Source organism: Eleginops maclovinus, chromosome 18 (assembly GCF_036324505.1).
Source record: "Eleginops maclovinus isolate JMC-PN-2008 ecotype Puerto Natales chromosome 18, JC_Emac_rtc_rv5, whole genome shotgun sequence".
Lineage (NCBI taxonomy): Eukaryota > Metazoa > Chordata > Actinopteri > Perciformes > Eleginopidae > Eleginops > Eleginops maclovinus.
In genome coordinates, this window is record NC_086366.1 from 9424220 (window position 1) to 9445138 (window position 20919).

A 20919-nucleotide genomic window follows, 5' to 3' on the forward strand; every position below is an offset into this window, starting at 1 on the left:
ACCCCTCAGATACCAAGTGCTCTCCTATTAACACATATCTAGTGTTTCAAAATGTACTGCTGAAATGTTAAATGATTTATTAAGGCAAAAATGATCTCCAACAATTGTGATTATATATGAGGATGTGCTGCCTTTTCAGTTTTTATCTATTTATATATCTTTTAATCTTTGGAGGTTTTATCATCTTGGGCTAAAGAAAATACATGTCAGTACTGTAGGTAGTGAATGGGACTGAGTCTTTTTAAATGAAATGACATGCAGGTAAATGAAGACTGATGAATGAAATGATCTGCAGTGATGCTGGTAGTGCCTGCAGTTATCACTCTTTGCCTACAGAGGGCAGTAGTAGTACTGTGTGGATGTGCATAGCAGTGTGTAGCTTGAGGGATTATTATTTTCTTCTTTCCCAAGAGTTCTAGCAAGGGAGGCGGGATTTAACCCGAGCCTAAAAAAAGGCCTGGGAAGCGCAATTTAAGGGCACATAAGGTCATACTCTCAATGCTTATCAGTCTTAAAAATCAAGCTGGAAAATCCTTTTCTGTGGTACCAGCTAGTTATTTGCAGTAGTCTATATTTACGCAGCTAGAATGAGATCCAGCAGGATTCTTAAGAAGGTTGGACCCAAGCAGCAGAAAAACAACACAACAAACTGGTGTTTGTCAACAAAATTGTAAGGAATCATTTGTGTGACCTGTTTGGTCTTGTAGTCTAGACGGATTTCAGAAAAAAGGCCTTTTATAAGAAGTAAGGAGCATTTATGGGTACAAGTCGGGAACCGGCCTACCTTACATATTTCAAGGGTGCTGAGTCCAAAAAAACCGGTACCCGGGTGAAATTTTGAGGTTTTGACCTTCTAATTTGCATATTAAAATGGCCGCCAAATTGCCCATCTTGCACAGTTATTGGACCATTTCCTCCTAGTTTTTTTTGTAAGTAGGCAATCAAGATGAGGAAATTAAGTTTCTAGATCGATAGTCAAGGGTCAAACAAGGATATAGTGGAGGCTCAGTGCCTTTTTTATGTATATATATATGCAAAATACCAACTTTTAAGGTGAAATTAAGCATTATTTGTGTCATTTTTTAAGGCCGACATAAATATTAAATAAAAGTTACCCTGAAATTTTCCCTGTTGATATGACATATGATGTACACCATATTATATGATAACAAAGAAAAAAATCCATTGCAAGTTGTCTGAGATTTCATGTTTTTTTTTTTTTTTTTTTTTGCAAATTAAGCATTTGTTCTCTAAATTCTAAGACGGGAAAAACCCAGGTGAATAGGGAAAAATATTCAAAAAGAGACCACCATGAAACGTACCAAGTTGAATATTTAGATCAGTACATAGCATGGTCAGTCCCATCGCTGAAGCCCTCCACTAGCCGTACACTGGTTGTGCCAGATGTCCTGGAGAACCTGCACCACGTCAATGTACATTCTGCCACAAGCAAGCCAGTATTCACATCACATGTTAACAAGACCTGGTTTACCAGACCTAAAGGAGACAGTGAGTGTGTGAAACAAGCACAAGCAACAGACATGGCTTTCTTCCTGCGACGTCAGGATTCTGAACCCAAACCTTCTTGGACCGTTTTCAATCAGTCAGTCTCGTCAAAGGAACCAGAGCAGACAGCAGTAGGATATTTGCCAATAGTCCTTGCTCCAGCTCATGAGTATGATACGCTCAATACAGTTGTGAAGAGGTGCATGGCAATATCATCACATTTTGGCCAGGAGCATACAGTCATAACAGTGGACCAAGCTCTTTACTGCAAGCTCATGGAACTGAAGTGGTGTGTTGAGGAATATCAGGGCAAGTTAATCCCTCGGCTTGGTGGACTTCATATTGCAATGAACTTCCTAAAGACTATCGGAGATCACATGGCTGGGTCTGGTCTAGCTGAAGTGTGGCTGGAGAGTGGATTGCTGGGGGAGGGTGCTGTCATGCTTGTCATGTCAGGGAAAGCATACAACAAGGGTATGAGAGCTCACAAACTGACCTTGCAGGCCCTATGGCAGCTTTTGTTGCCAACATTCCTCGCGTTTGCTGCAGAATCAAACAAGGAATGCCATGATGAGATCTCTGCTATGGCTGCTGATGAAAATCCTGAAATGATTCCTCAGTTGATAACATATCTGAAGCAGGAACAGTTTGACAGTCTCCTCAAAGATTTCATCGCAAGTAAATCTGAAGATGTCAACTTTGTCTTCTGGTGGAACTACATGGATATGGTCTCAACACTGTTGCAGTTTACACGAGCTCAGCGTGATGGACTCTGGGAGCTTCATCTTCACTCCTTCAGCTGGATGTTGCCGTACTTCATGCGATATGACCACCTGAACTATGCAAGATGGGGGCCAGTGTATATTGCTGAGATGCACCAACTCCCAGAACCTGTACTATCTGAGTTCCAAAGAGGCAACTTTGTTGTGAAGCGGTCCGATCAACGATTCAACCAGGTCGATCCAGACCAAGCAATGGAGTGGATCAACGGAACAGGGAAAAAAGGAGGGGGGATCATTGGCATTACTAAGACACCTTCAGCCCTTTCCAGATGGACACTCTCCTACAACATGAGGTCCCATGTAGCAGAAGAGACACATTTGATGTTCAGCAACACACCTGAGAAAACCTACGTCCACAATGAAGCTACCAAATCCCGTGAAAAGAGAGACAACAGAGACGAAATGGCATTGGTTTTAGTCTTCAAAGGGTTCAAGGTGTTTGATTCAGTCTCCTCAGGCTCATTGCAAAATCTCGCCACGAAAGACGTTGCCACAGAGGCTATCCAAAGCTCATTACTTTCTGCCAAAGACCTAGGACAAGAAAAAGTGAATTCATTCATTGAGAAAAGGATGATTGTTCCTGAGGACAAAGATAAACCAGAGGTCCCAATCCATGCAACCCTACATAAGAGCAAAGCTAAAACATTTGCATCTCTGTATGAAGTGGCCAAAAATCCTAAAATCAAAGACAACAGAACTGTCATAAAGGCTGACCGAAACATTCTCAAACGCCTTGTTACGGCCTATGAGGCAGGTCGTCCAGTTGACTTACCAGCTGTCCTAAAACACGAGCTTCTGCCAGTTCCCATATCCCTTGCTGAAATGAATGGGACACTTCGCACTGGAAACAAGTCTGTATTAGTAAATAAGTTAACTGAAGACATAGTCTGTCCTGAGGCTATTGAACTTCCCGACATGTCATCTTGTCTCATCATAGATGGACAGGCACTTGTGGTTGCCCTTGGAAAGCCAGACAAAGCAGTAACATTTGGGGATCTGGCCGACACATTTGTCAGAGCAGTGTTGAAAGCAGGATGTTACTATAAAAGGATAGATGTTGTGTTTGACAGATACAGAGAAGAGACCATCAAGGGTGCTACCAGGACACGACGCACAAAAGCAGCTCAACCAATCAGACGACTTGTTGAGGGTCGTGATGTGCCTCTTCCAAAAAACTGGACCAATTTCCTGTCCCTCCCTGACAACAAAGCTGATCTTGCCAATCTACTCTCTGAAGAACTATGTGCTCAGGCACCGGATGATAAAGAGATAGTAGTTGCTGGTGGGTTCAGAGACGAAGAGACGGAGGTTAGGTCATCAAAAGCAACAACCAACCTGACTCATCTGAGAGCCACACACGAAGAGGCAGATACCCGATTGGTATTACATGCAGTGCACTGCCAGTCAGACACAGTAGTCGTGTCATCTAGAGACACTGATGTACTTGTGATTCTCGTTTCCCATTTCCCACACGTAGCATGTAAAAAACTCTGGCTGTTGTCTGGTACCACAAGGAAGCCACAATATATACCAATTGATGCTGTTTTTAACAAACTGCCAAAGGATTCAGCACCAAGCCTTGTAGCATTTCATGCACTAACTGGTTGTGATACCACATCATACATTGCAAGTCACACCAAAAGTACATCATGGAAAGTCTGGAAAATGCACCATCAATTGCTCAGCAACCTCGGAATTGGTGATCTCACGGAGGAGACTCAAAGATCTTCAGAGGCTTTTGTCTGCAGAATATATGATGTGCATAAAACAGACTCTGTTGATGCAGCAAGGCATATACTTTTCTCCAGGACAGGTAAACCAGAAGCAATGCCGCCTACAAGCGATGCGCTCCACTTCCATCTGCTGAGAGTACACTACCAGGCAATGGTTTGGAGAAATGCTCACTATGCCACACCTGAGCTTCCTTCACCCTTGGACATGGGATGGAAAGATGGTGATTCAGGACTACAGCCCATTCTTATGTCACAGAACCCAATACCTGAAAGTTGCCTGGAAATGATCAGGTGTGCCTGTAAAAAACAATGCACAACACGCCAGTGCAAATGCCGAAAATCGGGGCTGTTATGCACTGCAATGTGTACATGTCAGAGTGATGACCAATGTCCTTGTTTAAATGTGGAGTTGTAGTCCTCAAGCATACCAAGGCAATGGGTAACCAAAGAACTTGGAAAAGGACTGCAGAAAGAAATACTAATCAAAATGAAATTCCAAAGACAAATGGCACACAAGCAAACTAGAAAGGTATAAAAACAATTTACCAAAACAAGTGACCTATGGAACTTACAGAAGACAGATGAAAGCAAAGCAATTCAGCTAGAAACATGAAAGAAAATATACAGAAACAAGATGTGATCTGTAGAACTGTTCAAGGGAAGTTTCATGTTTTTTTTTTCCCTATTCACTTGGGTTTTTCGATGTTTGAATTAAGAGCATTATGCTTTGTTTGCATAAAAAAATGAATTCTCAGACAACTTGCAATGGTGTTTTTCTTAGTTATTATGTAATATGGAATACATCACATATCATATATACACTGGGAACATTTAAGAGTGATATTGACTGAATATTTATGTCGGCCTTAAAAAATGACACAAATAATGCTTAATTTCACCTTAAAAGTTGGTATTTTGCATATATATATACATAAAAAAGGCACTGAGCCTCCACTATATCCTTGCTCTGACCCCAGACTATAGATCTAGACACTTAATTCATCATCTTTGATTGCCTACTTACAAAAAAACTTGGGGAAAATGGTCCAACGACTGAGCAAGATAGGGAGTTTGGCGGCCATTTTGATATGCAAATTAGAAGGTCAAAAACTCAAAATTTCGCTCGGGTACCGGTTTTTTTTGGATTCAGCACCCTTGAAATATGTAAAGTAGGCCGGTTCCCAACTTGTACCCATAAATGCTCCTTACATTCACTTTTTGGGTACATCCCGTCTAGTCTATTGTGTGGAGCTGCCATGGGGTTGGCTGCAGTGTCTCAAAGGGTACAAACAAAACAAGACCCTGCCTCTGAATCCAAAAGCGTACTTGGCCATCTGAACATTACTGCCAAGTCAAGGTTTAACATCTACCTCAGCTGGTGTTGGCCTTTTTCAAGTATCTTTTATTGTCATTATGCAACACCCTGTTCATTTATGTTATGAAAGAGAAACAAGAGAAAAGAAAGAAGACATTTAAACAGCAGAAACAACCAAACATTTTAATTCTCTGGGATGATATTATATCACCAATGATAAAAATCCTACATTTCCATTTTGCATAAGCTTTGACATTTGAGCACCAAGCATCATTGATTGTCTCTCTGTCATATGCCATACATGTTCCAATAGACTGTATGTCCCTGAAATTCTTACATCGCTGCTTAGCGTGCAGGTTTATCATAAAACACGTGACTCTGTAAAAGGGTCTTATTTCTATATAAGAGTTTTCTGTTTGCTACTGGTGTCACAATAAATGTTCACGTGTGTTTCCTGGGGTACCAGGCTAGTTTACATATTTTGGTTGCCAGGCTGAGATAAGTTACTCTGCATATAAATATGCAATCTATATAATGAGGGGATGTATCTTTGAGATAAATGTCTCGACTAAAATCTGTACGACTGCGCTCAGAGCGAAGGACACATTTATCACATTTTAGGCACAGTTTTAGGCATAATCCTGCTGCTGTTACTATGGTAATGAGATGCCAGCTCTGTCATCAGTGCTACTGGCAGAGAGGGAAATTACAGGACATGATCCCCTCTCATCTATCCTTGTCGGTAGAGAGAGAGAGAGAGTGGAAATAGGAGGGATTGTCCTATATTAGTGTGGGAGTGTGCCTCAGTGTGACTGTGTGTATGATTTGGGGAAGAAGAAGATCAAATATATGAATCATTCGCTAATTAAATGTAGTAGCAGACATTTCTATATAAAGTATAAATGTATGCAGCTTGACGTGGAGATGGTGATGTATAGCTAGATGTAAAGATTACATTACCATACTGTAAGCCGATCTTAGATAAATCTTTGTGCCTACTATGAGTCAGTGCTTCAGGAATTATGAAAATCCAAATAATCATGTGACTGACATCCCAGCTATTTGAATATACGTCAGCAATAAGCATCAGTTGATAAAGTGCTGTAGTTTAAAGGTTAGCTAAGAAGTAAAAGAAATGTATTTTTATTGCCGGAGGAGCTCTACGCTATTATCCTAATAAACACATTCGAACACACTGCTTGAAATAACTCAATTTGATCCAACGATAGCACAATGTAATTAGGATGGCACTCAGGGACTGCAGACTTGTGCCAAGGCCAATCTTTCTTCCAAATTTCAGTGTTTAACTTGGACACTACAAAAAAGACGTGTTGTATTTTAATAGGTGGTATTGGCGTACATTTTCAAGTGGGGAACTGTCTTTTTATCAATTATTCCGACACCACATGAATGCCACACAGATGCCCTGTCTTGTAGTGTTAACAAAAGGGAAAAGATAATAAGTGTATCCCCCCCATCAATTCAGATCAACCAAACTAGTGACATAACCTCCTTAGTGTAGCTCATAACTTACAGTATGAACAGTCTTTGTCAAACATACCTCCGCCCATTCTGCTTGTTGAAGGCGCATGCTAATGCCACCACCTGACCGGTTGCCCTGCTGACCACAGGCACACAAAGCAAGGAGGAGATATCACAGCCCAACATGCTGGACAGCTGCCTCCGCTCCTCCTGAGAGAACGAGAGAGAACAATCAGGGTTAATATAAAGGCAGGATGTGTGAATGGATAAGTAAGAAAGAAGTACAGAAAGGAAATGTATCCTTACGGCACTGATGTCCTGAAGAGTAATGGACTTCTTCTTCTCGACAACCTGACCAAAGCGTCCAAACATCAGCTGAAGAGAGAGAGAAAACGAGAGAGGGAGATAAAGGAAATGTGTGTAATGAGGGCCGGAGACAGAAAGTAACCAGAATTGTTGAGTGAGTCCCTGGAGATATAAATAAAGGTTGTTTATTCAGAGTGAAGTCTATTACCTCCCTTGTTAAAATAGCATAATTAACCTAACAAGGGTGTGTTTTCCCGTGTCCAGATATCTCTCTGCTCCAATTACTGTTGAAATTTCACACATCATTTAGCCTGAGTACTTGCTTTTTTTTGCACCATAATGAAAAAGCCTGTTCAAAATGCTTTGTCTGCAGCACAACCAGGGAAAGGGGACAATAAGCACCCAAAAGAAGTGATTACTTGAGCAAATGTCTTAATTACATCCCCTGCCAGGGATTATAAAAGATAATATTTTTGTTGGGGGGGGGTTTATCTTTTGTTGTAAGTGAAAACAACACAGCGTTACAACACTTGTATTAAAAGTATGCTGGTAAAAATGGCAACAACCCTCCATAGTGTAGCATCTAATGGCCCCCAGGGTTTAGAAACACAAGTGGATGAATATGTCCGTTACTAAATGGAGGCCTCATTTACTAATCAATCAAGTAATAACACAAAAGGATGAAAAAATGCAAAAAGGTAGGTAAAAAAAAGATTAATTAATATATGAGAGTGATTCTTTTGTTTTCTCACCGGGAAGCTGATCTCCTCCTCCAGGACTTTGTCTCCAACCACCTAAAGGTCACAGAGGTCAAAGGTCAAGGTTTAATCATCTGAGTCATTATTATTAGTATTATTTTTTGGGGGCAACCAGTGCCAGAGACAGAGGGGCTGACGCGCGGCAAAGGCTCTCAGGCCGGATACGAACCTGGGTCCACCGCATGGGGATCAAACCCCAGTATATGACTGCCAGCTCTACCCACTGAGCTATACGACGGCCAATCTCAAGAGTCATTATTAAGATGGCAGATGGCATTTATTTGTGTGTGTGTGTGTGTGTGTGTGTACCTGGCAGAAAAGCTGGTGGTTGTCCTCAGACACCAGTAGCAAACAACAACACTGTGACTGAGTCTGCTGCTGCAGCTGAAGGAGTACACAAACAGGATATCAGATAGTGAAGCACAGGGAACTTTGTCAGACTCGGAGAGATTGTTTTTAAAGCCTCAATTCAAGGTGTTTTGGAACATAGTCAAGGTGTGAAGATAAGATTAGAAATCAGTTGACAGTGGGAAATAATTGGGGGAAGGTTGCTGAAAGATTACATTATCTTAAATCTCAAACAATAAAACCTTGAATACATTTATATTTTATTCAAAAAATGCATTCAACTGGGAAATTCAAAATAGTTTTAACAACACATTTCTATACAAGGTTATAGGTTATGCAATGAAAAACAATCAACAATATGCAAGTCACAGAGTTAACGTACGTCATCATTTATTTGCTGAATTCATTGCATTTTGTATATGTATGTTAGAAAGCAGTTTTTCAGAAGTCATGCGTAAAAAGATGTGGCTATCGGTCTTAGATGTCTGTGTGTGTCTAAATGAAGAAGTGTGTATGCGCTCAGCGTCTCTGCTGCTGTGCTCTGTAAGATCTGCAGAGTTACAGCAAACTTTCTGCTGCTGTCTGTGATGAGAAATATTTCATTCATAGACTGAAAATCAGTCATGATAATGTAAATACTATAGGTACATAAGCATGTACATGATTACACCCACACACACACCAACCGACCCCCCCCCCCACACACACAGTCACAAGTACAGCGTTTGCTTATCATTCTTCTCCGTAATCCATAGAGCAGGACAGAGAACAAGCAGGAAAGACATATACGCCAGTCACTGCCAACACACTCGCCCCTGGCACACACACAAATGTGCACACACACACACACACACACACACACACACACACACACACACACACACACACACACACACACACACACACACACACACACACACACACACACACACACACACACACACACACACACACACACACACACATAAACAAAAGCAAGCTGCTGCACCTACATATAATAAACCCCTCCACCCTCTTCCTTCCCAAATACAGTTAATCCCATGAGAGTCGCCCCAAGCTCTTCCCAACAAACTGACAATTCCTCAGTAGCAACAATCTCCCGCTTCCTTTCTCCCCTCCCTCTCCCTTTACCCCTCTTTACAAATCTCACAATAAACAGGCGAAACAAATCATGTCAGATTCGAAATACATTATAAAACCCCTGCAGCCTTTTGCACTACCACAACTTCTCCCTCTCCCTTCCTTCAGACGCAGAAAAATACTACAAATTCAGGTTGAGAGGCATCAATGACTGATACTATAAATGCAGGCTGCATTGCTGCTGCAGTGTTTCTGTCCCATGAATCCAGTCCTGCAGCGCCAAGGTAGCAGAAGAATAAGGTAACTATTTAGACTTTACCTTCCCACAGAAAAAAAACCCCACATTACTTTAATACCATTTCAATCATGTCCCAACACTTCTGAAATGATGGTCACTGCAGTAAACAGTAAGTTAGTTCCTCATATATATATATATATATATATATTTATAAAATGACAACAATAATGGGAAAATAGCTGAAAAATAACCCCTAAAAATGCACTAGAGTATCCTTTATTTAACAATCAACATTTTAGCTACTGAGTGTTGAAGTTGCAAATTGTATTTAAACAATCTAATTAACATAATTTCCTAACATAATAGGTTATAGTCTTGTGTAATAATAATAATAATAATAATAATAATAATAATAATAAAGTCTTGTGTGTTGAACACATCCGAGCAATTGGAAAACAAGGGCAAATACTTAAGATTACAAAAATGTGGGCATATTGTTTGCAGTCTGACATGCAACGTCAGAAGCAAGAATAAATTGGAGTTAGGGGACAATGTTTACGACCTGACTGTATTACAAGAAGCCAGTTTACCCCATAGACTGTATGGTTTACCCTCAGTTAAGAGTATTTGTTCTGAGACGATAGCCAATGGGTTCAGAGATGTTTTTTTCTCTTCACATGAACCATTTACCCACATTTAACCAAAATGTTGCAAAAACATCTGCATATTTTTGGAATACCTCAATCTAAATACATAGACCTTATTGACCTAACGTATATAAGGGCTGCAAGGGACCATTGTTTCCAGGCTAATCAATGAATCATTCGGTCTTTAAAACATCTGCATAAAGTCAATTAATTTTTAACAAGTCAAAAATTTAATTTTCAAGTTGCATATTTTGACCAAAACCAAAAATGTTAACACACAACAAAATGCTCGCCTTAACAAATGAATGTAAAGCACTTGACTCTTATAATGTTTCTTCAAGCCAAAACAACTCCTTAATGCTAAATAAGTAAATAAAATATATTCACAAGAATATGGTTTCAGCCATTAAGGCTCTTTGAAGCTCAGTTACAGAGTGTTTGTCCCTTCGGCGCAGTATAACCTTCAAATCTCTCTCTCTCTTTATCCCTCTCTATCTTATGTTTTCTTTATCAGAGAATAATTCCATACATTTAAATTGTTGTCAGGTTCCTGCACACACTGTAGCTGATATCTCCTTCTCCCCCTTTCTATGGAGATGAGGCAACACTTTGGGAAACTGATGAAGCAGTTGTGTGATACAAGTCTTATAGGATGGGTAAATGAGGAGAAAAAGTGACTATGAAGGGTTTAATGTTTTGCATGTACTGTACGTCTCTAACTGCGTGTCAGTGTGTGTGCATGAGGGAGCATATGAAAGATCTTGAGCACTTACATAATTGATGACTTTGAGCTGGAGGGAGGCTGCATCAAGGTCAAAGAGCTCACCTGAAAGAGGAAAGGGAGAAGAGAGAGATGGATGGAAGTACAAAAAAAAAGAGACACAAGGTCAGATAGGCGTTAAGGAAGACAGGGGGAATGCAGAGCATGTACGCAAGTGGACAGAAAGCAATCCAGGGAGGGATGCATTGAGACGGGGAGGTCGGGGAAGGGTGAAAGGGAACCAACCAACAGAGGGACTAATAATGAAGACAAGACAGGAGGGCTGCCCGGACTGCAGATGAATACAGAAGGAAAGAGCTAGACAGAGTAGCAGAAGGGTGAGGCAGAGGCTGAGGAGAGTAAAGACAACTTATATTTGTAGGCAATTACAATGGAGTAAACAACATTGTGTATGTGCACAGGAACAACTTCCATTATGCATGAGATTTTAAACAGTGTTATTTCCCAGCGTTCTGTTTTCACACAGGAGCTGTCAAACACGCCGCGTGCCAATGACGGAGTCCATCTAAATGCATAAAGCTTTTATCCAGATGGGCTTCCTCTATTAACATACTTCACCTCACACCATACCAGTGTGTGTGTGTGTGTGTGTGTGTGTGTGTGTGTGTGTGTGTGTGTGTCTGTGTGTGTGTGTGTACCACAGAGTTGGAGAATGTTGCGGTCCAGTTCGCTGTAGTCTTGGTCTGAGACGTTGAGGTGCAGCAGTGCATTGTGGGACTGTAAGGGAGAGGGGCTGAGGGGAGGCCTCTGGTAGGACGTCTGAACAGTCTGGACTCGCGCACACGCCACTGAGGCCTGTGACATCATTCAGGTACAAAGAAACACATGCAGACAAGCACCGAAATCCGTTAAACATTTTTCCAGAGATATAATATTGATTCGTCCCTTATTGAAATATGGTCTATCAAGCACCTTTTTTAAGAAATGGACAAGAACTTCTCAAAACTCAAAGCAGAGGGGCTTATTATATAGTTATTTATTAAAGGGAGTTTTTCAGCTTTACAGTTCTGTAAGCAGTTCACTTCCTACATGATATCCTTGGTTTCATGACTTGCTTTTAATAAAGGATGTGTTTACCACTTATTGGATAATCAACAGAGATTACAACTTGTCGTAGGCTGTATTTTAACTCCTGATAAAGGCCTTTTTATACAGAGCACAGTTACTTACGTGTTTCTCCAGCATGTTGAGATGCAGTTCATCCTGATCAGTTAATGGATTACAGCCCACCTGCAACACACAGAGACGTTTCAGTACGAGCAGGACTCAAGTTCATTTAATTTGTGAAAGTTAAATAAATCCAAAATAAATCCATCTATGTGCTGCAGAAGTTATGATCCACTTTTCATAAAGGAGGAGGTAATGATGTCCTCAGTAAGGATTGCTTTTGTTACTTTGATGTCTTCAGTTATTGAATTGAATGTCCTTGAATGCAATGTCTCACCAGTAAGACAGTAATGGCCTTGTCCCGCTCCTGGTTCAGGAGAGGAATGACAATGGCTAAAAGGAGGAAAAGAAAGAAAAGCATTCATAAAACATCATTCATTGCTTCAGACAAAACCCATCATTGGTGCTTTCATTGACCTGCTTTCCTTGCTCTTAACCTTATATTTTCTATTTCAATGCTCTAAAACTAATTGAAATATGCTGGGGAAATGAACCTTGAAAAAAACAACCCTAATGTCCTTGCATAACTTAGCTTATTATTTTATTTCTTTTCTGTCATTTGTTATTCTTAATGTAGAACAGATATCAGCAGCAGTTCCTTATGGACCGAAAACGTTTTATCTTGGAGGTGGGTGTTGTAGAATACATGGACAGCATCAGACAGAATAATGTGTTTACCACATTTGTCAAAAGAATCTTTTAGTTTCTGCTAAATCATTAGAAGTTTAGAAGTATTTATTGATCCTCAGAGTGCAGAGCGGTCACACTTGTGTACTTTGGGATGTCTCCATGATTACATCCCTCCAGGTTATTCTTTCATTTAGATCAAAACTAGAAATGTTCATTTGAAGAGGAATGTTCAGTCTTTATTTCATTCACTTTTTTTGTCATTAGCGACCTTTCATTGCTTTATTTTTTTTGCCCACACAACTCCATACCTACCCCTCTGCAATCATCATCTCTTGTTCACTACTTCTCCCTCCCTATAGTTTTTTCTCCCACTCTCACATCTCCCTGTGCCTCCGCATGCTCAAGCACAGAACACACAACCTTAAACAAGTACACACACACACACACACACACACACACACACACACGTTGGTCCATTCGCCTTCCCGCAAGCACCATTCAAGCCCTTGCTACACCCTTCAACATCCATACAAGTTGGGATGACCACACACACCTCTTCTGTGCGCTGGTAACGGTGCTGCGAGGCAGATTCTGTATTTCTCTGGCAGTTCGGACGGAGGAAGGCCTGCACACTGACATCGTTTCAGCTGGTCCACGATAGTTCTAAAACAGAGAGACAGATGAGTATAGCTCATGTTTTGAGAAAGACAATTACCTCCAGCACATCAGTACAAGAGGGAAACAGAGAGAAGCAGTCTTTCAGACACTGGGGAGAAGAAGTGGAAGAGGGGATTTGAAAGACAATTGGAGCAAATGGGAAAACAATAACAAGCATTACAAAAACAGACACATTATATTCATTGTCACGTACCGTAGAGCTATTATTTATTGTGAAATTATGTGAACTCAATACAGCATTTTTTGTATTTCTGTGTGTGTGTGTGTGTGTTGAAAGTGCCTGCCAGGTGTGATGATGGTGTGTGCATGTGTGATATTTAGTACAGAGGGCAGCTTTCTTATGCTAAAAAATGAGTCTTTTATTCAGGACTGATGACTGCCAGATGAACACACACACACACACACACACACACACACACACACACACACACACACACACACACACACACACACACACACACACACACACACACACACACACACACACACACACACACACACACACACACACACACACACACACACACACACGGCAATGTCACTGCACACTTCAGTAAGCATACAAAGTCAGACAGCATTGATATGGAAATGAAGGACAAAAAGAAGGAAAAACTGTTTCACTTAAGCCCTAAGGTCAATTCATGATCAATGTGCCTCCATAGTAATAAGCTGAACCCTGCAGCAGATACACAAACACAGACATACAGAAACACACGCAGCAGTCACTCCATTACAGTCTGAAATCCCCTCAAACCATTGCAGCCAAATCTCTGCAAGGTGCATTGATTTAAAAGTGTCCGTTTATTTCAGCTCACTGACAGACAGCCCACTTCATTCAAAAATACATTTTTGTGGTTGTTTACTCTTGTTCCGACCTTTTTGTAATGTCTTTGTTCAAAGCAGCTTTTTCTACATAACCATGAGACAAATTAATTTCTGGTACAGCAAAGAGCAAAAAATCCCAGCCCCGGGAGCAAGGATTTAGTTTTCTTTCTGTGCACATTTGACAAACCTATTAGATATGTATGAGTGTGGTGTATGGAGATAGCTGTAAGGTCAACTGAAGCGTCACACATCTGCTAGAAGCAGTACGCAGCAACAATAGCTCAAATTGAATAACATATAGGTCAAATCTTGCGTGGTGGGCGGTGTGTTTACAGCAGAAGTTGGCCCCTCAGATGCAGTAAATGTGGTTGTGTAGGTGTTTATTTGGCACAAATGAGCTATGATTAATTGATCTGGTTATGCTAATGACTTGAAGTTACTGCCTGAACCACCGCTACATTGGTCGTAAATGCTTAAGCATCATTAAGGAACACTGTGCTCACATTTTTTTATGCGGTAACAGTATCGCATTGATTTTCTGTTCTCTATAAGGACATAGAACAAAATCAAAATGGTCAACAGAACTTTAATTATGTCCTCTCTCAAAGAAGGAGCTCCTCTGTTGGTTTGCGTGTCCATCCATTTGCTGATCATTTGGGTATTTTGCACAACTCTGAGGGGAATGTAGCAATACTGCAGTGATGGTGCCAATATGCTGTACAGTGATATAGTAACATGTGATATTTCAAGTATGAGTGAGAGAGTATAACAGACTCTAATATATAAAAAAAATTAGAAATAAATCAAATGTAAAGATGTTTTCTTGGTGTATAGGTTTTTATACGTTTCATAGGTTTTTGTTAAGTTTATGGAGATGCAGGGAGAGTCTGTAACCATATCTGTATACATAAAATCATTTAGCAGGTAATTATTGTAAATTATTTACTAACCCTAACACCTTCTCAAATATTAAATATATCTTAAAATGGCATTTAACGTCGAAAAATAGTATCTATCTAAAAATGTATAACTTGCATGTTGTGTAAAATATGAATTGCCCTTTATAAAAAAAAAACAGATGGAAATTAAAACAAACCTGAAATTGAAAATGTTTACTGGTATATTTGTTGTATGCATGTTTATAAGTTGTGCAGTTTTATTGTGTCGATGCATCTCTGTGTTCTGTATGTTTTAGACCTTGGACAGTGAGTTTTCTTTTGCAGTATTTTTGAACAACAGCTTTATTTATAGCTCATCCTTTACACAACTAATGGTTTTGAGGATAAACAACCATTGAGGCAAGCTCGATTGAGTGTGTGTGTGTGTGTGTGTGTGTGTGTGTGTGTGTGTGTGTGTGTGTGTGTGTGTGTGTGTGTGTGTGTGTGTGTGTGTGTTTGTACATCTTTGTTAAAAATCGTCTTTTATGTGGGCTGAAATTAGGCCAGAGCAAAATGGACTCCTCAGAGGAGTTTGTCGAATGTATGTTTGTACACGTGTGTGTGTGTGTGTGTGTGTGTGTGTGTGTGTGTGTGTGTGTGTGTGTGTGTGTGTGTGTGTGTGTGTGTGTGTGTGTGTGTGTGTGTGTGTCTGTGTGTGCTTATAACAGCCTTATAAAACCAGGTGAATTGGAGGGAAAAAAGTGACAAAGTGCCCTGCAGCTCTTTTAATATCACCAATACCTTTAACCGGCAGCCATTGCAAATGTGTGTGTGAGTGTGTGTGTTCTTTGCATGTGTCTTTGCGTGTTCCAGTCTGCATAAGCATGTTTGTGTGTGATCAGGTGTTGGAAAATGGGTTTTGTCTGACAAACAGACATATTCATCTATTATGCAGTGTTGGTTTTTGCCGGAGCCTGGCCAGCGGGTGCAGTTGCATACATAACATTGTAGAGCTTCAGAGAGCACTTAAGAGAGGAGAGGATCGCTGCGTCTCACTGAGGAGCCCGGGTGCTGTCACCTCAGCTATTAGCCTTGCAACGCTTCCACAGGGAGAGGGATTGAAGGTGAGAGAGAAAGAGGAGCAGCGGGAGGAGGAATGGGGTTGAGCAAAACACAGCCGGCTTAATGCTTCATGGCTCTTCGGGGAGAAACTAGGCTCTGAGTATGAAAAGGGCAACCACAGACGGATGCAGTGAGGTGGGGAGGTTGGATAGCTGATGACAAAAGAGGGAGAGTGTTTGTCAGAGTGAAGGATGTGAAATAAGAGGGGGGTAAATGTGAGATATAAAGGGGAGAATTTCAATGACAGAGCATAGGGGATTGGAAATAAATAAAGGGGTGTTAAAAAATGACCTTGTGTCTTCATGACCTTGTGTCTCTCTGTGACACTCCTGAATCTGTTTTGATGATGTGATTTTGCGATGAGCATCTTATAATTATTCAGGTGACACTTGAGAGCCACCTCTGTTTCCTCTCTCCCTTGTTTTATATGGGAAACATCCACAGTTTGCTGCTGCTGCTGCTGCAGAAGTGAGCACAAACGTGCACAGAGTACACACCTGATCTTTCCCTCCTGTGGCAGTTCGTGTGGAGGGTCGTCAGATAGCAGCCTCGAGTATCCCTCCGGCATGTAGACACATACACACTCCTGGAATAAAACACATGCATTTACATGCATATTCTTTGGTAATACTAATCGTTTTTTTCTTTAGTTAATGAGTGATGAGCTTTATCAATTTGCATCAAAGCCTGGGCTTCTGTTCCCTGGTCGTATGTCAGGGCTGAGGCTTTTAGCTCCGCTGCTCTGAATACTAACAGGAGGACATTCAGTTTTCAGGTGATAAATCAAGACATGAATGCCGAATAGGTTGAGTAAATGTAGAGACTGCGTGTGTGTTTGTGCAAATACCGTGCTGGGTAGCAACTCCTGTATGCTGTCTCGGAGGGCCACTCGAAGCGAGCGCGCATCGACAACCGCCGCCAGCTGCAGCAAGGCATCCTGAGGAAGGACACAAACAGATGCCCTGATGTCTGTGTGGTTGTTTGTTTATGATCTCAATGTAAGCCTCCAAAAACCTGAGGCCTTGGCTAGAGTTTAGTTTTTTGTGGGTGCAAGGTTTATGTTTCAACAGCTCTTCCCTAGATACTTAGCTTGGCAGCCCAAAAAAGCTTCTAACACAATATTTAGACTGTCACACTGTGTAAAGCAGAGCAATCTGCCTGAAGAGAGGTACTTGGAAATAAACTGAACTCAAACATCGTCAGGGATTACTGGAGTTAGTCCTGCTCTTCATGACACGCAATGCATTTGTTTCATTTTGGCACAGTGGAAAAATCAAGCACTTGACAAGAAGCAGTTGATAATTCATGAAATTAAATGGTGTATGGCAGTACTACAGGCAAAACATTGTTGGTTCAGAAATGACATACAAGATATTTACTTTCTTCCCATTGCTGGGTTTCTTTGAAGATTGGATTGAAGCAATTTTAATAGATGAGTGTGGTGGTTATCGTAATTGCAGTCAGTACATCTGATCGATCTGATTCTGAATTCAACAAGATCTACTTTCTTTTTTGCCTTAGATCAATTATCTTCCCACATAAAATTCGACACACACATCCTAAACACACACAAAATCTTAAGTGACACCTCTTGAAAAATAAAGGCTAGATTATGCTTGAAACATGCTGATAACCGCACAACTGTTGTAATTGGCCACACTTGAAAATGGGACAAAAAAGTCAGTCCAAGCAGCGAAAACAAATGAATAGAACAAATTGAGATATTAAATGTCATTATGTTACTTAATAATAGCAAGAAAGAGTTGAGAGAGAAGTTCAAACCTTTCCTACATTCTTGCCTACCCGGCCATTTGCTGTATAAAGTGGCCGTTCTTGTCTAATTTACCGGTTTTAGAAGGAAAAGTTACAAAAAGCAGCTCTTCAAATTCTGATGTCGGAAAGGACTTTTAGATGCGGTGTGACCATCAGACAAGCACTTTGTTTCCAGCATTCTAATGCCTTAAAAGGGTCAATATAACGGCAAGGTGAGAGCAGTTTGTTTTCTCTTTTTGGTTCCCTGAAAGCAACTTTCTACTAAAAGAAATGAGTTTTGGAAACAACGTAGACAAGCAAAATGAAGACGGTAGAGCCGATCTGAGATACGCTTCTATCTTAAGGTCATGCAAGATTGACTTTTTGCCTCCAGGTTTTTCAATTTTTCCTTCCACAACATTTAAACAGGCATACAGAACACCAGGTTCTCACAACCATGACTTTATCACAACTTTGTAAAAGGTACATCAATATGAGAGCTATAAAACACACACTATAAGAATATTTTCCACTCTGTGAGCAGTCTACTTAAATCTGTAGCAGTTCCAGTTATCACAAGGCATTATTATTACATGTAACCGCAGTGTAAAGAGAGAATCTTAGTGGGACTTTAACATCTGATCAAAGCCTGGAAAAACACCAAAAGCACAGAGGTTTAGGGCGCTACAGCTTTTAAAACTATGTACTGAATATGAATCTGAAGAAGATGATGGTGATGAAATATTGCCTGCGACAGAAATATCATCCTCTTTCTGACAAAGCTGTGACCCTTTTTAATTTGAATTATTTTCCTCTTTTGAACCACAGCGTTCCCCTTTTTTCTCCTTCGTGTCTCAATCACGTTGAGTATTGTGAGGAACAGTAAACATAGAAAGACAAGGGAATATGCGTTAGAGGATGGATGAGTCTTAGTGGTCGGCTAAGGGAGGGAGTGGGTGGGGGGGGGGGGGTCAAGGAGTGGGTGAGGAAAAGAGAGGAAAAGGGAAGATGAATAGTGGAAGTGGAGAGCCTTGTCATGCCTTAGCACTCAGTGTTGGTTATTACATATGATTAGCTATGATTAAATGCGATTAGATTTGATCACTCAATCAGCCTTCAAGAGTGCTGTTGTAATGAAGTTGGAGCTCTGCCAGCCTATGTGTTTGTGTGTGTGTGTGTGTGTGTGTGTGTGTGTGTGTGCGTGAGTGAGTGAATGAGAGGGAGACATAATTTGGGAGTCTGATGAATCTTAAACTGAGATTTTGAAAGGCTTGTGCAGCATTGAAAGTAAAACTGAACAGCGGACAAACAACGAACGTCTCTGTCTCACTGTCTTCTCCACCCTGCTGTCAAGAACTCGTATAGGATGGATGCTGAAACCTGCATCCTTCTTTTGTGTGTGTGTGTGTGTGTGTGTGTGTGTGTGTGTGTGTGTGCACAGCAAGCAATAACATGCCTCGGTAAATGTCAAACTCTGTCTTATGACCTTTCACAATCATTTCTTGCTATAAACCTTCAAACCATCTGTTGAATTAATTTACCTGCATCTCAAATCATCAGAACACACAGACACACAGACACACACACACACACACACACACACACACACACACACACACACACACACACACACACACACACACACACACACACACACACACACACACACACACACACACACACACACACACACACACACACACACACACACACACACACACACACACACACACACACTTTTATTGGATAGCCCCCAATTTTGACTAAATTAATTCCCACCTTAACTTCACTGATTTGCTTTTCTTCTTAGCTGTAACCTCTTAAAAATGATTTTTCGGCACTGAAAAGTAAAGCTTTGTTTTTTTAATTAAACAAGGTACTTTAGAGCTCAACAGGGGTCACCAAACCTCCCTAGCATAAGAATTAAAAAGAGCAAAATGTAATCCTTCAATTAGTTTAGAGCTGAAGCCTCACAGCCTCTACATTTTGAATGGAATTCAAAACGTGGTTTCAACAAACTCTAGCATGTTTTCTCGCTAATGCTTTTTCAATTCATATGTATATTTGGATAAAGCTTTTATCTAAATTAAGTTGAAAATACCACAACAGGATACATTTTTAATACCGGGGAAGTCAAATCCCTGCCTGACAATAATGATGGATGGAGAACCAAAACAGCATTAAACACAATGTGGAGTACCATTAGGGTGACGGTGTTTATCTATTGAATTTTATATTTAATATTTGAAATACTAATAGATCAGATACTCATTCTACTCTTTGAATTACTGTTATTTTGTCACAGCAATACACTGATCTGAAGGACCACGAAATGTCTGTGAAAACACTATGAATAATCACATATAAACTGATATATTCTTATAAATGTCACACTCACCATAAATTATTTGTCTTTGTTTGGTTTGTGCATCTTCCTCTCCTTTAACCATTTCATCACTCCTCTACTGTACAGCATCACATCTCACCTCCACAACCGTCTCATTTTAATCCCTGCATCAGTCTGCCTGAACACCTACGTTTGACGTTTCTCCTCCTGTACCTGCTTTCTTCAGGTTGTAGTCTTTGCTCTTGTGTCTATCTGCAGCATTACTAATCACTCGGAGCAGACTGACATTTTGAAGGACACCTGCGGTCAGCATAAATAAACACAGTCCTCCCTCTCCATGTCTTTATCAGACATCTTCTCAGACAAAGGAAAGCACATTCACCTACTCTGTTTATCGTTGACATACCTTACATCACACTGCTAATTCAAACTGCAATTTTCATAAAATGTTCAGGTCATCAGATTGAGACCTTCTCTCTCTGTCAAATTACTCACTAGTTATCTTTCCCTGTGAATCAACAAAATACAATCATTATCTCTGGCA

At 40.6% G+C, this 20919-nt stretch overlaps 1 protein-coding gene across 2 annotated transcripts in view; it reads right to left on the reverse strand.

The window, feature by feature from the left end:
- LOC134880312 (cGMP-dependent 3',5'-cyclic phosphodiesterase) overlaps nt 1-20919 on the reverse strand; it is a 139970-nt gene that overhangs the window by 12646 nt on the left and 106405 nt on the right. For both annotated transcript variants that reach the window (XM_063907198.1, XM_063907199.1), the window contains 11 exons: nt 17124-17213; nt 16774-16862; nt 13327-13436; nt 12421-12476; nt 12147-12206; nt 11615-11771; nt 10969-11021; nt 8192-8266; nt 7877-7918; nt 7125-7193; nt 6898-7028 (listed from right to left, as the gene is read on the reverse strand). In XM_063907198.1, coding sequence (XP_063763268.1) covers nt 6898-7028; nt 7125-7193; nt 7877-7918; nt 8192-8266; nt 10969-11021; nt 11615-11771; nt 12147-12206; nt 12421-12476; nt 13327-13436; nt 16774-16862; nt 17124-17213 — 932 coding nt within the window. The remainder of the gene's footprint in view (nt 1-6897; nt 7029-7124; nt 7194-7876; nt 7919-8191; nt 8267-10968; nt 11022-11614; nt 11772-12146; nt 12207-12420; nt 12477-13326; nt 13437-16773; nt 16863-17123; nt 17214-20919) is intronic.